Source organism: Rhea americana, unplaced genomic scaffold, assembly GCF_003343005.1.
Source record: "Rhea americana isolate MKP2758 unplaced genomic scaffold, rheAme1 scaffold_35, whole genome shotgun sequence".
Classification (NCBI taxonomy): domain Eukaryota; kingdom Metazoa; phylum Chordata; class Aves; order Rheiformes; family Rheidae; genus Rhea; species Rhea americana.
In genome coordinates this window covers 78,218-92,532 of record NW_028186479.1, presented here as the reverse complement: position 1 = coordinate 92,532, position 14,315 = coordinate 78,218, and the positions used below count along the sequence as shown (strand labels likewise).

The window sequence follows — 14,315 nt, the reverse complement described above, 5'->3', positions numbered from 1 at the left end:
CATATTAATGTGGTAGCTCCGAGCAGAGATGGAGGAACCTGTTGAAATGAGAAACCCCTATTTCTTAGCTTGACCCCTTGGATAATTAGGGTTAAATTGATATGCTATCGCACTGGTGACACATTTTATCTGCCTCTGTTTGTACAAGAGGATACAATAGTGGAGGAAGGACCAATTTGTGCCCTGTTCTAGCTAACCAGACCGAGATAAAAGGTGTCACTAGTATGATAACATTCTCGCCTCATGCTCCTTTATTGTTGCTCAATTTACCTTTTTTTTAATCCCATTCTTTCTTTCTTTCAATACTCTTGATCATATTTTAACTTCATGCCATCGCATAATGATGCCCTGCTAAATGTGTGTGGAGATAGGCAACTCTTGCTGACAGCCTTCCCTGATAACCGAATCCCGCCCATCCATCACTAGACTGCTATCCTTAACTTAAGGGAAGTGATAACTAAAGCAAGGCCGTTTATCACCGCCAAGCTGTGTGCTTCTTACTGGCTTGGAGAGAGCTGGCTTCAACGGGAGAAATGCAGCCATGTGACCTCGCCTCCTATTTACATCTCATTCATCTCCAAGCCCCATTTATCCTGCTGTGTATGGAGGAGCAGGGGTGGATGGAAAATGGAGCCCAGGGTGATGAAGCTCTCCAAAAATGGCATGTAGCTGCTGCTGCTGACCGCAGGCCGGGGAGAGCTTGGCTGGCAGAGGAGAGCTGCTCTTCCATTGCCTTGAGAACTGTTCTGCAGTGCCTTCTGTGACTTCCTCTTCAGTCCCAAAGGGACCTGTGTTTTGGAGGCAGGCTTCTTCACCTGTGCTCCCATCTCTACTGCTGAAAGGACAGATGTTGCCAGAGCTGCATTGAGAGGCTGGAAAATCCCACAGCCATTTTCAAGTTTCTTCATATCAGCTGCAGTCATGAAAAGTGGTGCTTTTCAGATCCACCTTCCTTCCCAAGGAAGTAAGAACTTCCCTGTTWGGGAAGGCAGAGAGACCTAATTCCAAAGCTGAAAGGATCACGGGATGTTGAATGAAGCATGCCACACTCTCTTCTCCCTTACCAGAGAGAGGGCCAAAGATGGAGGTCTTTGCCCAAAGCTGCCCCCAGTGATCAAGGCTGAGTTTTGCCAAAGCAGGAAGCCTTACTATAGAAAGAGTGCATTTGCCAAATGAGCTGCTTCAGTGAATGGTGACCCTGATAAATGGAGATACTTTCTTAAGGGGCTTGACAGTTTTGTTGCCCATGAGGAGAGCCACAGGTGTGCCCTGTTTCTCCAACCTGGGAAAGACCTTGGAGAGACTCCTGCCAGGTTACCAGGGCTGTGGATTGTGGGGCCACTGCAGGCAAAAGGCTTGGAGGTGAGGAAGAGTGGTTGTGGAGGTGTGTTTTCCTTGCTGTAGCTAGATGGAGACCTGATTTCTGGGCAGTAAGAGCCCCCAGTTGTTTGTGTGTACAGGGAATATTGCGTACCCTGGGTGGACTAGAACTGTAGTACATTGCTAAAGACAGACTCATAGAGGGGCTGTATCCCAGCTCAAGGAGCAGACTGGTGTTTTTAAGCTTTGGTCTTTGCTGCTGACAGCCTGCCCAGGTTATAGCATGTGTGTAGATCTTCTAGTGCTTCACAAACTTCCTGGAGAAGTGTCTCTGGTGCTAACATGAAATGAGGAGATCACAAGTGCAGAGGGGGATGGGGAATGTCCTGAGGTCACACAGCTTCGCAGACAGTTTCTGGCATTATGTTACTTGCTTACAAAAATGGGTCATTTATTTAGTTGACACATTTATTTGGAACATTTATTTTCTCCAATTAAAGATCCACTGTCCAGTGCCCAGGGCATACTCCCGTGAGTCTCAGGGTAGAAGTAGAACCAGACTCTCCAGATTCCTGGGCCTTTTGGTCCCACAGGGATGGCAGTGGTTTAGATGTCATTCATTGCACTGGGGAGGTTAGCTGTCAATTCGTTGGGCTAACAAGAATGATGTTGTACGGACTTGTCTTTGGCCCTATCCAAATGGTAGGTGAGTATTTTTCCAACTGGAACTAGACAGAGACTTGTATTAATGAATGCCTTTTAAGCTGGGAGGAGAACCCCTGCTTTTAATAACACACCTTTTGCTAACTGCTGTCATAATCCTCTCTAGCCAATTGTGACTAGTCTAAGACATTGAGCTGATCATATGGTGGTATTAAACTGATCCTTTGTTTTGGATGTTGCCTTTTGCTTCTGATTTTTTTTTTTAATTTTGGCACCAATAGAAAGCAACTTCTGTCATGGATAAGTTTCTTGGTACACTGGTGGGGGTGGTGGAGTCTGTTCAGCTCTGGGATGTCATGGACTTATGTGTAATGGCTGTAAAATGCATGGGTCAGGCTGCTTTTTATGTGACAGCTCTGTTATGCAATTGCAAGGAGTGACTCCAGGTGGTTTATTTCAGAGTGATGGGACTAGCATCAGATGAGCCATGCCCAGAGATGAGACCATGCTGTCAAGTTGCATTGCTTACCCCTTACCCCTGCAGATTGTCTTAGTCCTGTTTGCAAGCTTGTTCTCCTGATAGACTTCTTGCTTTCAAAGAGATTCCTCTGGACCGGCTTATACAAATCTTTGTATGACATAAATTGCTGCTCTTAAATGATGCTGTGTACTTCTTTTTTAGGACCTTGCATTCAATTTTGGCACAGAGAGTCCATTCTTTTCTTTAACCTAAGCAGGGCTCGCAGTGTGTGCTGGCTCTGTGGGCCACATACCCCTGGGAGATTCCTCTAGGTGTATTTGCTAGCTTGCTTCCTTTTCTTTCTGTTGAAATGGAGGCAGAACTGAGGCAGGACTATTCCTCAGGTACTGCAATAACCTGAATTTCACATTATCTAAAAGTGATTCTTGTCACCCCTGACAAGCATAACTGCTTGTAAGTCTGAAGAGGTACTGCCCTGTTTCGCTGGGGGATTGGCTCTGAGCTCAACACTTTGTATGGGTGCTGAAGGTACGTCCTAACTAAATTTAGGCAGTGTGTCTGGCTTGTGCTAACATCTGAGCAGAAATTTCCTTAATTTCAGCCTTGAAGCCAAAGTCCTGTCTGGATTATCCATTCTTCTCCTTATACAGAGTGGGAGATTTTGCTCTGGATGGAGTCTGCATTGGGATGTTTGGCCAGATGATACTGGCACAGCTCTTCCCTCCTCCCCTACAAAGTCCCCCTGAAAGCACTTGGATGTCCAAGGAAATTGTGAGCTTTTCATACACCCCTGCATTTTCAAAGGCCAGTTCCTGGGGTTGTAGCTTTTAACACACACAAACGGATCTAATTTAGTCATTTATTTAGCTGACATATTTATTTGGGGTGTTCCTTTTCTTCAGTTAAAGATCTTATGACCGGTGCCCCAGGCATGCTCAGCAGTACATGAATGAACAAGATCCATCAATTACTCTTGATCAGATCAAACTGGCTGGAGAAAACTCCCATAACTCATCTCCCCGCACAGGCTCTGCTGGAGTTGCACAGCATTGCTACTCAGCCTTTCCCTTCTCCTGACAGGGAGGCACTTCACAGCTACCCTGCGAATACGCTGGGGCTGGCAACCCTGGGAGAAGCAGCTTCAAAATCCTGGGGTCTCCTTGTCCCTTCGGGCAATCCTCCTTTTTTCAATAGAGATTTGTTTTGTAAGCCCTATTCTGACTGCTGGCTGTAGGAGGAGGGAGGTTAAATATGCACGCTGACAGCTTTGAGTGCTGGCTCTCACACCCTTACTGAGGCAGCTTGCTACACTTTGCATCCTCAGAGCTGTGACTACCCTCTTCTTCCAGCATCTGCTTGAAAAGCAACCTCAACTTTCTCAGCACACTCCTAAAAATGGTGGCCTTGCAGCATTACTACTCAAAAATGAGTTCATCGGCACCTCCCTTCCTCCCTCGAGTCTCACTCAGTGTTTTATACATAAAGGCCAAGTGGAGAAAGCAACAAGGCACCACAGGTGAATTGTCCTGATGTGTCTTCTGTCAGTCCTTCTGTCTGCCCTGTAAGCCCCAGGGTGCGCAGGAGGGTTTTGCAGGGAATTGAGATGAGTTCACTTAGTTAAGGACAGCCTGGATGCTCTGGTCGTGTTTGCAAGCTAGCCACTGTGGAGAGCAGCTCCAGGCTGCAGTAACACCCGGTTCCCATTTAAAATATTCAGCATGCAAGAAGGTGTCCAGCAGCCTGGAGGCAGCTGGATGTACCTTAAATGTCAGCCAAATTGTGTTCTTTTGAGACATTTTTGCCAAGAGCCAAGGGTCCCTCTGATGTGCAGCATGTTACAGCGGACTCGAGGATCTCTTCCATCTCAGTATCACGTGTGCTTAATAAAACAGAGTTTATGTTGTCAGGACACAGTAATCGAATCAAACCTGCTCTCTCTTCTCTCTTACAGGTTACCAGGACAATGCCAGTACTTAGGACTGCCGGTTGCTGATTACTTCAAACAGTGGATTAATCTGAAAAAGGTACTTTTGTGCAAACTGCCACGGTCCCTGTTTCCCTCTCTTCCCCCTCCCCTTTCTCTTTTCCTTTCCTCTTTAAGGAGGTGTCTAATAACTACTGCTGCTTTGCATTGAAATGAGTTATTTTCTCAGAAGATGGGCTGAGCGAGTCCTCTGGCTCCCTATTGTATCTCCTCTGATAGAGTCTTCCTGTACCTGATGGGATGCGTTCTGCAGCTGGGGGAGTCCCATTGTGGCATGCACAGTGTCTCTGCATAATAGCAGAACACTGTGAGGCCCCTCCTCAGCAAAGAAGGGCCGGTGCTGTCCTTGTCTTGCTGACTTTTCCAGCAGTTTAAGGCTCCTAGGAGTGCACTTCCCTTCAGATTGAATTCTGGTTGGAAAACACCTGGAAATCCCCCAGTGTAAAAGCCAGYGATTCCCCTTATGCTGTGAAGAGGGGAACTGTCTCAGCAGCATATCCACTTGAGGGACCTGCATTTGCCTTGCGAAGAGAAATACTTTGTGCTTTACTGTGCTGTATCTTCTGTTGCTCCGTACTGTCTCTTGCTGACTGAAGAGTAGCTTGTCGTGTATCCAACAGGTCTCCTTGCTCTGATGCTCCATCTGCACAGAAAATTATGGTGATGCCATAAGTGGCAAATAGGAGTGACAAGGAAAAAAAAAATGCAACTGTGCAAGCAGTGACAGTGTGGGGTGCTGGAGACTGTACACAAGAGATATTGGGATGGCCCTTCTGGTTAAGCATTTGGATGAGTACGATTCCCCTCTCCCATCCAATTTAATGTTTTATTTGGGTTTCTGCACCTTTTTCTGATAATTAGGAGTCTTGGTAAATGGAATTTGCTAGTAAACAGCTCTTTGTATGTRTAGGTTTTTCTTTTGTCCTTTTATTTATTTATTGTTTTAAATGGAAACGTGAGTGACAGGCTGAGCGTCCGCAGAAGGACAATTTGCATGATCTGTTCCGTCAAATAGGGTAGAACATGAACTTAACAAGGGATGCTGGCAGCACATTCCCGACTGAACTTGTCAAGGGGTCTTGTATTTCCCTGCTGTCAGAGCAAATCTTTTGGCTGATTGCTGGTCCTTGGTAAATGAAATCTGAAAGCACATTGGGGCATTCTGCAGTTCAGTGACCATTAATGATCGCCATTTGAAGTTCACTAAACTTCTGTTGAATGGATAGCAGCTGTATAACCGGCAGGTTGATGGCTGTAAAATAAGAATAATAAAAAAAATCCCTGTATACCTTGATGTTTACTAAGAAGTAGGTTGATCCAGCTGTGCTTTTCCTCTGGGCCCCAGGATGAATGTCTTATGGCTCTTTCCTGTAGTTCAAGGCTCTTGGATTCAGCATATTAGGAGCTGGGATTCATCATAATACAGTTAGACAGGCAGGCAAGGGGCTGGTCTTTGAGTCGGATATTTGTGTGTGGTGCTTCAACAACTAATATGGTATTAAGTTGAAGGCTGGTGAGCATCAGGGAAGTACCAAGCACAGAGCTAAAACTGGAAGAGGAGGAGACCTTTTTGTCTCGTGACTAAGAGCTGCTTCCCCTGGGGTTTGCTCTCACCCTGGGGTGAGGAGCTTTCCCTGCCCCTTGCTKCCCACTGACTGTGGGTGCTGTGGGGGAACTGCATGTGTGTTTTTACGAGAGAGGATTTCCAGCCTAGATAAATAATTCTGTTTGARCAGTGAGACCCAGTGGGGTCTCAGTGTGTCTCAACTTTTGAGTGACTAGTATGAGACAAATAAGGATGGACAGGTAAAGAGCCCCCCTGCCCTTCCCATTATAGCTCAAGCATCGCCTTTTCCTCTCCCTCTGGCAAGTTCCTGGCTTAGAAATACCTCCCAGGTTGAGGATGCCTCCAACCTGGTCTGTGAAGTAAAGGTGTTGGGGTCAGTGTGAAACTGCTAATTTCTAGGTCATGGTTAATGGCAAAGACTTGGATTGTTCTGATGTTAAGAAAAAGGGATTTTTTTTCATTTAAATGGCATATCTGGTGGAAGCAATTTGCTGCAGAATAGTAGCTCCATCTGCATCCTGTTGTCTCTCTTTTGGATCTCTGGGAGCACATTAACAAGAGGACCCTGCTGAATTAGRGAACTACAGCAGCAAACACAAGCAATGCCAAATAGTGGGACTGTGTGCTAGAAAAAATACAGGCTCAATTCTACACTGTGAAGTGTTTGTGGGGAGTTGGGGGCAGACTTGTATACCTATGTGTAGTGCAGCAGCAACAAGATGCATTCCAGATTCCCTGCACAGTCCCTAGCTCCCCCCACACTTTTTTATTATTATTATTTACATTTTATGTCATTTAAAGAAACTGTTCTCATCTGTACTGCCTCTGCTAGAGAGCCTCTAGAGCTAAGCACTCCCTCTTCTCAAGCTGACGCAACAGTCATTCTCAGGTTTCCTTGTCTAATAAACTCTTTCCCTTGCCACGTCTGTGCTACAAGCGCCCTGTGTCTTCAACCCCCTTTCTGAGTTTCCACAACTTACCTTYTGAGCAGGCTGAATACAGGAATCAGTGGTCCTTGCTGGTCACCACTCTTGTGTTGCCCCAGAAAACCTTTCTGCGTTGATCTGGCAGTGCTGGTGGTGGTGAGCTCCACACCTGACTGTTGCCTTGGGCAGTGATGGTGGCCACCAGTGTCTCAGGATCTATGAAGAAGCTTTCTGGGATGGCAGAAGGAAAAAAATATACTTGGCAGAGTTTGCAGAAGTTTTACCTTGCCCTGTGCCCCATCCTCCGCCTCCCCCTGCCTGCTAATGCATCCTTTCCATCAAGCCTGATTGGTGCTTGCTGACATTTTTAATGTCACTGAGCGATCTTGTATCTCTAGTGAACTGTCAGTGTAGAGCTGTCTTGGGGCAGAGAGTTTATCATGTTCTTCACTTCGATTAGCTAAGCATTCTGGGAGAGCAGAGGAGGCTTTATTTGAATGCTGCAGCGTCTCAGATATCCCCCTAAACCATCTCAGTAGAGACTCACCATCCTGTCTGCCAGTTTGCCTTATGTGCCTGTCATGTAGATGAGCAGAGGCACTGTAGGGTTAGSACTGAGATGCAGGACCTGAGCTGTGTACTCTTTGCTGGATGCTCAGGACTGAAATAGCAGAACGCTTAATGCCAGAGGTGAGGGACACTGGTGGAGCGAAGTGTGCAGAAAGCAAGAGGCTGTGGGTAGGATTTAGGGGGATAAGAAAGCTGCTGCAACTAACAAGCTAGAACCGAGCTACTGCCCCATGAGTATTGTCAGGTAGCCTGGTTAAAATCTTTAGTGCTTATTCTAACACAAGGATCAGCTCTTGTTCATGCTTCCTTTGCTCTTTGGGGAGCCTCTGTGGTTTATCTTTCCAGTTCTTGCTTGCTTAGCAGTAGAATCAGTGAGGCTGAGTGTCCTTTCCATGACAAACTTCCCACACGGAAGGGTTGTGTTAGGCTGAGGCTGTGTCTCCTGAGATTGCAGGGCAGCCCAGAGCCTGGGGGTGAAGAGCACAGTGGGCAGTGGAAGCGCCAGCACCTTGGCGTTTGTGAGCGTGTCACAGACTGGAGGGTAGTTTGTTGGTAGGAGGAGTAACTAAGTGGAAGAAGAGGGATGAAGATAGATTTTGGCACCAGAGTCCTTTCTTACGATTAATTTATGCAGGAAAAATGTTAGAAAGGTAGTGAAGATGAAGGTATAAGAATGGCCAGACCAAAGGTCTGCCTAGCCCAGATTCTCCTTCRGCCAGAGGCCAGTGGCAGGTGCTTGAAGGATGTAACAGAAAGCAGGRTCAGAGTCAGCTTTCTCTGGTTACACGTTCCCGGCAATCGTCTCTTCAAGGGATTTTGGCTGGAGGCTGCTTCTGGATCGCTCTGTCTAGCACCCAGTGTGTTTACCGTGTCTGTCTACCAGAAACTCGCTAGTCCTTTTCTGAATCTGTTCATGCTTTGGGTTTTTATGGCATCCTGCAGCAAYGAGTTTTGCTATTTAATTATGCATTAATTTCACTYTCTTTGTTCACGTGTTGTGTGAAGAAGCATGCCCTTTCGTTTCTTTTAAAGGTACTGGCTGATCATTTTCGTGGGCCTAGATCTTGTGTTGTGAAAAAGAGTAACAAAGTGGACTTCTCTTGGGCTATTCTAGATTTCATAGACCTCTGTCATATTCTTGCTTAGCTGTCTCTTTTCCAGTACAGGATAACTGTTGTGTGATAGCTGGCACAAAAGCACTTTGCTAGTTCCATGACTCTAGAATTAGGTTACAGAAGCTATTCCATGTTTAACACTTGCATATGCCACTCTCATCTTCAGTTTCTTCTCCAGACAATATGAAGTATTTTGTGTGACCAGTAAAAGTTAGTTTTATTCTTTTTAAAATATTTTATTTACTTTTTAAAAAGATAATCCACCCTTTGAGCTAGAACTAGACCCATCATAAAGTTGCCCCTTTCCTCGGGACGGCTGCCTTCGTGACCATCTTTTATTCCTGTTCACAGTGGGTAGCCTGTCTTCAGGTACAGTAATAGTGGGTGCTTCCAAGGAGACAGAAAACTATTCCTAGTTTAACCTCCTCCTGATGTCCAGGAGGGTTTATTTGTTTTCCCCTGCAGTTTGAATGCCTTGCTTTCAAGGTTCAGTTTGACTTGCTCTAATGACGATTTCTGCTTGATTTGTGCAAGGGTTGTAATATGTTCTGGGTAGACAGTGGCAGTTACAGGTGACTATGTAGCAGGTGGCATTGCAGTGCAAGGGTAGGAGGTTGCTGTGGCTGACTGTCACCAGCCTGGGCTTCTCTGAAGAGTTTCTGTCACCTGCCCCCGTACAGCTGGCCCATTGTGTTTACATTTCCCGGATTGCATGTGTTGTTGTGCCTGRTTTTGTCGCTGTAAAGGGAGTAGGTGCTGGAGAAAGCTTCAGAGGTCATCCAACAGCAGCTAGGGGTAAGAAGTGCAAAGAGGCATAGATATATTGGGAAAGGGGGAAAGTTTTATCTCATATGGTCCTCACTGGCTGACATAGTGTTGTTTTCCACATCACGTAGTGTGACTGCAGCTGTACACTCCTGCTTTGCCCTCTTTAAGTTCCCCATCCAAGGGAGGGTAAGTGATCCTGACTATCGCCATTCATAAAATAATGGAACAGCTATTTGGAGAAAGAAGCAGTTCTGTGTAGTGATTGGCGTATGAAAGGCAAGGATTGAATGAGATGGGTGGATGAATGCAACTTTCTTTCTTGGGGCATCATGAAACAGAACTGACAAAGCCTTGGGGAGCACAGCGTGTCTGCACTGGGGAAGGCAAGGCGCTGTGCAGAGCTGGCCTTTTCCAGGCCTGGCTTTTATTGATCTGTGGGTATTCATAGCGTGGAGGCAAACTGTTAATGCATATGCACAAATGTTTTAAGGTCACCTACTTACTTTGTGAAATAAGACAGAGGAAGCATGTAATGGGATGTTTTTGTTAATATTTGGCAACTAGAAACAAACACATCCTAAACAAATAAAGATTTGCTAACAGCTTTTTGTCTCTCCTCTGAATTAACAATTCTTTCTGCCTTTGGTATGGGCAGGCACTTATGTTGAAAGTTTCTCAAGTGCTTTGGACAAAGAACATTGAAATGGATGCAATTGAGAAATGGTTTGTGTTTTGGCCTGGATTCCTGAAATGAGGAGACTTTTCATGAGGTCTAACCTCTTAAGGACTTGCTGTGATTGTTATCAGTTGCCTGTTTATTTGGTTATTGGCTATCTGTAATGGATTGTACGATCAGATGACCGAAAAGGACTCCTCAGGCAGAGTGCTTCACAGTTGTGGTGTTAAGTGCAGGAGTAGGTGTTGCCACTTAGTGCAAACAGCCTCTTATGAGCTTTGTTGGCTCRCTGAGCCCCTGTCATACCTTCTTCCTGCAGGAGCTTGCTTGGASCATTCCCAGGGCTCCTCATCCCTGGCTCTGCAGCTCTTGGCCTTTGGGGGTCTCTCTGAGAAGGCAGGAGGAGTAACAGAGGGTTGTGGAAGGAAGCAGAAGGAAAAACAACTCTAGGATTAAGGGGATTACAACTGGCTTTCCCACGTAGATTAGGAAGGAAAAGTGTCTGGTACAATGGCATTGGTTCAGAACTGGAAGAAAATGGAATAATTGCTTATAACAGCATAATAACTGTTTATTAAATACTCTTCTGTGTACATGGAAAGGCAGAGGATGTTGTATCATTGAGCAGAACATTTCCTGTTACAACAGGATTTTGTGATGAAGTGGCAGCTTTAACTTGGCATTCTACATAACTGGTTTACAGGAGTTTTAAGAGCTGGCTGAGAAGCCCTGGACTTAATGTTGCTTTTAATAAGTCTTTGAACATGGGGGAAGTTGTAGAGGACTGGAAGAAAGCTAATGTTGTACCAGTAATTTAGAAGGGCAAATGGGATGACCGATGAAGTAATTATAGCCCTATCAGCTTGACATTAATTCTGGGCAAAGTAATGAAAAGCTAGATATCATAGTTGATTAATAAAGAATGAAAAGAGGGTAATATAATGCCAATCAATGTGGATTTATGGAAACTAGATCTTTTTCAAACTAACTTGATATTTTTTTTATGAGACTACATGTTTGGTTGATAAAGGTAACCATGTCAATGTAATATACTTCTGGAAGGCATTTGACTTGGTACCTTATGACATTTTGATTAAGAAACAAGAGTGATACAAAATCAACATGGCACACATTACATTGATTAAGAACGAGCAAACTGACAGCTCCTAGCATTTAATTGTAAATGGGTAATCATCATGGAGTGCATGTCTTCCTAGTGGGGTCCCACAGGGATCTATTTCTCAGACCTCTTGTATTTAACACTTTTATCAATGCCCTGAAAGAAAACATAAAAATCATTTTTGATAAAGTGTGCAGATACTGCACCCAGGAGGCTGATGCGGTTGGATTTACAAACAGGGAATAGTGAGCGGGAGCAGAGGGGCTGGATCACCTCTTTGTTTGGGACTGGTTTGACCCATATGGGGTCCTGGTCCCTCTSCGGAGTCTACCCATCCCAAAGGATTCTGGAAACTTGAAGGCTGTTGATAAGAACTGTGAAGACCCACRAGAGCACTTGCCTTACAGTAAAGACCCTGGGAGCTGTTTAGCTTACTGGAGAGAAGGGTAAGGGTGACTTGACTGTAGTCCCTAAATAYCTAAACGGAGAGCCAAGATGTTGCGAGCATCTCCTTTAGTCTAGTTGGGAAAAGCGCAAGCAGTTCCAGTGGCTGGAAGCCGAAGCGAGATAATTCAGGTGCAGATTTTTACAGTGMCGGTAATTAACCAATGGAACAACTTACCGAGGGCTGTGGTGAATTCTCAAGCTCAGGACGGAAGGYTTTTTCCTGAGAAGATCAGCTCTGGTTCGAACAGGAATTAATTTGGGGCAGTCTCACGGCCTGTGCAGAAGGTCAGGCCAGCCGATCGTGGCGGTTTCTTCTACCGTGATAATCTTTGCCCGTCCGTCTCGGCGCAGCTCTCGCTGGTTCGTCCCCTCGAAGGCGGCTGGGAGCGCGCGAGCCCCGTGCTCGTGCCTGGCACGAATGCCGCGCGCCGCGGGCGGCATCCGCGGAGCAGGCGGCGAGGGTGCGCGGCGCGGCGCGGCCGGGCAGGACAGCCCTCCTGCTCCCGCTGCCTGAGCGCCGCAGCCTTACACGACTTCTCCTTTAAATCTGTCGCGCAGCTGTCTGAACTCTGAAATTTCTTTCACTCTCTCCCTCGCCTTGTTAACATGTGTTGCCTTTGGGGTAATCAGAGAAAAAATATTATGTCCTTTTACAATTACCGGGTTTTGGAATATTAAAATGTCTCTCTGCATCGGCAGTGTTATTTTGATTGGTATTCTAACCTTTGACTAGCCCATAAAGCGAGCCGCTCTTCAAGCCAATATTGCAGGACTGAAATTTAATTCCGAAATGATTCCAGATAATAGGGAGACAGATAATATATGCATGAAGGATATTATGTTTGGACTAAATGCAGCAGGGCCAGGGCTTGGGAGTTGAATAATAGCCCAGAGTGAGTTATAATCTGTGGGACAGAAATACCTTACTGTCAGGGCCAGGAGAGGAACTCTTAAATCAAAGGGAGAGAGAAGAGGAGGGAGTCAGAGAATAGTTATCTGAAAGGGAAAGGGCATCCAGGAGAGGCCTTAAAGAAACAGCCYGCTTTGTCCCACGGCAGAGGGACACTTCCCTCCTTTGTTATTTAACAAGAAGTGCCGAGTAAAAGCCTGTTTCCAAGGAAAAAGCCAAAAAGCAGGGAGTTGTGCTGGGAAGAGAGGGTAAGTGTCAGTGGTGAGGCAAGTTCTTGGCTGTCTTTTCCCTTTGCTGCTCCTGAGTTCATTGGAAGGGGACGTGGTAGGAGTCAGTTCATCAAACTTCTTTGCCTCGGTTTCTCTAGAGGTTAGAACTAAATAGATCAGAGGTTGTTGATGYGTCAGCTTTGCAACACAGGCTAAAGTAGGGAGCTCACGTAATGCAGAATAGTCATGAGGGTTCTGGGTATCCGTGTTCACATAAAATAAACAAAACCACAGCATTTTGGTTGCATGCCCAGTTGTTGCTCGGGCTTTGCTTTCCCTCCTCGGCCTAAGAGTCGCTGGTGAGCCAGGCTGTCCTCATCAGGCAATGGCAAGCACTGAAGCTGTTGCTGGGCTGGGAATTGTAGACACAGAGTAAGGGCATCCTGTGTGGCAGCTGAGATGTGATTTCAATGACTTTTAAATCCTAGAAGCTATAAGAAGCAGTGTCACCTGCTGTRGGACCTCTTTCCCCCAGGGAAGAGAATGGGTGTTGTGCTACCCACTCCTCCTCAGAAATGCTTTGTGCTTCGCTGCCAGCGTCCAAGACTGGTGGAGCACAGTCAGCAAAGCGTTTCCCACCCTTCAGTAGCTCAGATCTGTAGTGCTGACCTGCTGGATGAAACACTGGGAATTTCTTTAGCTAAACTACACAGAGCAATGAGGAGTACAGTGAAGGCAGCTGTCCTGGAAGGAGTGGAGGTGAACAGACAGGCACTCTAAGARCCAGAGATGGAGAACCATCTCTGCCTGCAGGCATAAAGCATACTCATGTCAATATAACAGACTTTGGTTCAGTGGTATGAGCTTATAATTTCAAAGTAATGATCCCACACTAGCATTTCATTTCCTCTTCTCGTAGTCTCAGGAGCTGATCCTGTTGCAGCTGAGATAGGCTCTTGGTGAAGCCTGGAAGCTTCAGGGGTTTTGGATGACTTGAGCATTGTAGCATCTATGCTCGTCCTACGCGAGCAGAAAGAGCAGCGTCCATCTGTGTCTAAATCAGAAAGACTTTGTGTGTTTTCCTCTCCTATTTATTTATTTTATTTATTTATTTATTTATTGCATCCTAAATCACAGGAGCAATTTCCTGTGGAGCACGTGTGTGTGAAYTCTTCTGGGAACAGATAGGAATGAYTGTGATCCCCAGAGGGTTAATGTAAGTTCTTGGGCTTGGTGTGTCAAAAAGTAGATGAGTTTTTTGGCTTGCAAAATAGAGGATTAGTTTAGCAATTCCTTTTGGCCATAAAATCCATAAGTGTACGAAAGGCCCCTCTTCTCACTGCTGAAATCATGCCAAGCCAAAGGCTGTGAGCTGGGCATATGGAACTTGTGGTCTCTGATTGCTATTTAGACTTTCCTGGACTGGTAAAGACAACACCTGACAAGGTCCTGTTATGTGGAAGCATCTCCAGTGCAAAAGGAACGTTTCAGTTCTGTTAATAGGAAACTCTTCCTGGAACTTCCTTACTTCCTTCYGTTTTCCATGTCTACCCGACATC

The 14,315-nt window shown here is 45.8% G+C and overlaps 1 protein-coding gene across 1 annotated transcript in view; it reads left to right on the top strand.

Moving 5' to 3' along the window:
- ERI3 (ERI1 exoribonuclease family member 3) overlaps positions 1-14,315 on the top strand; it is a 93,253-nt gene that overhangs the window by 41,191 nt on the left and 37,747 nt on the right. Inside the window, exon 5 of the mRNA XM_085311738.1 lies at positions 4,416-4,488. Coding sequence (XP_085167864.1) covers positions 4,416-4,488 — 73 coding nt within the window. The remainder of the gene's footprint in view (positions 1-4,415; positions 4,489-14,315) is intronic.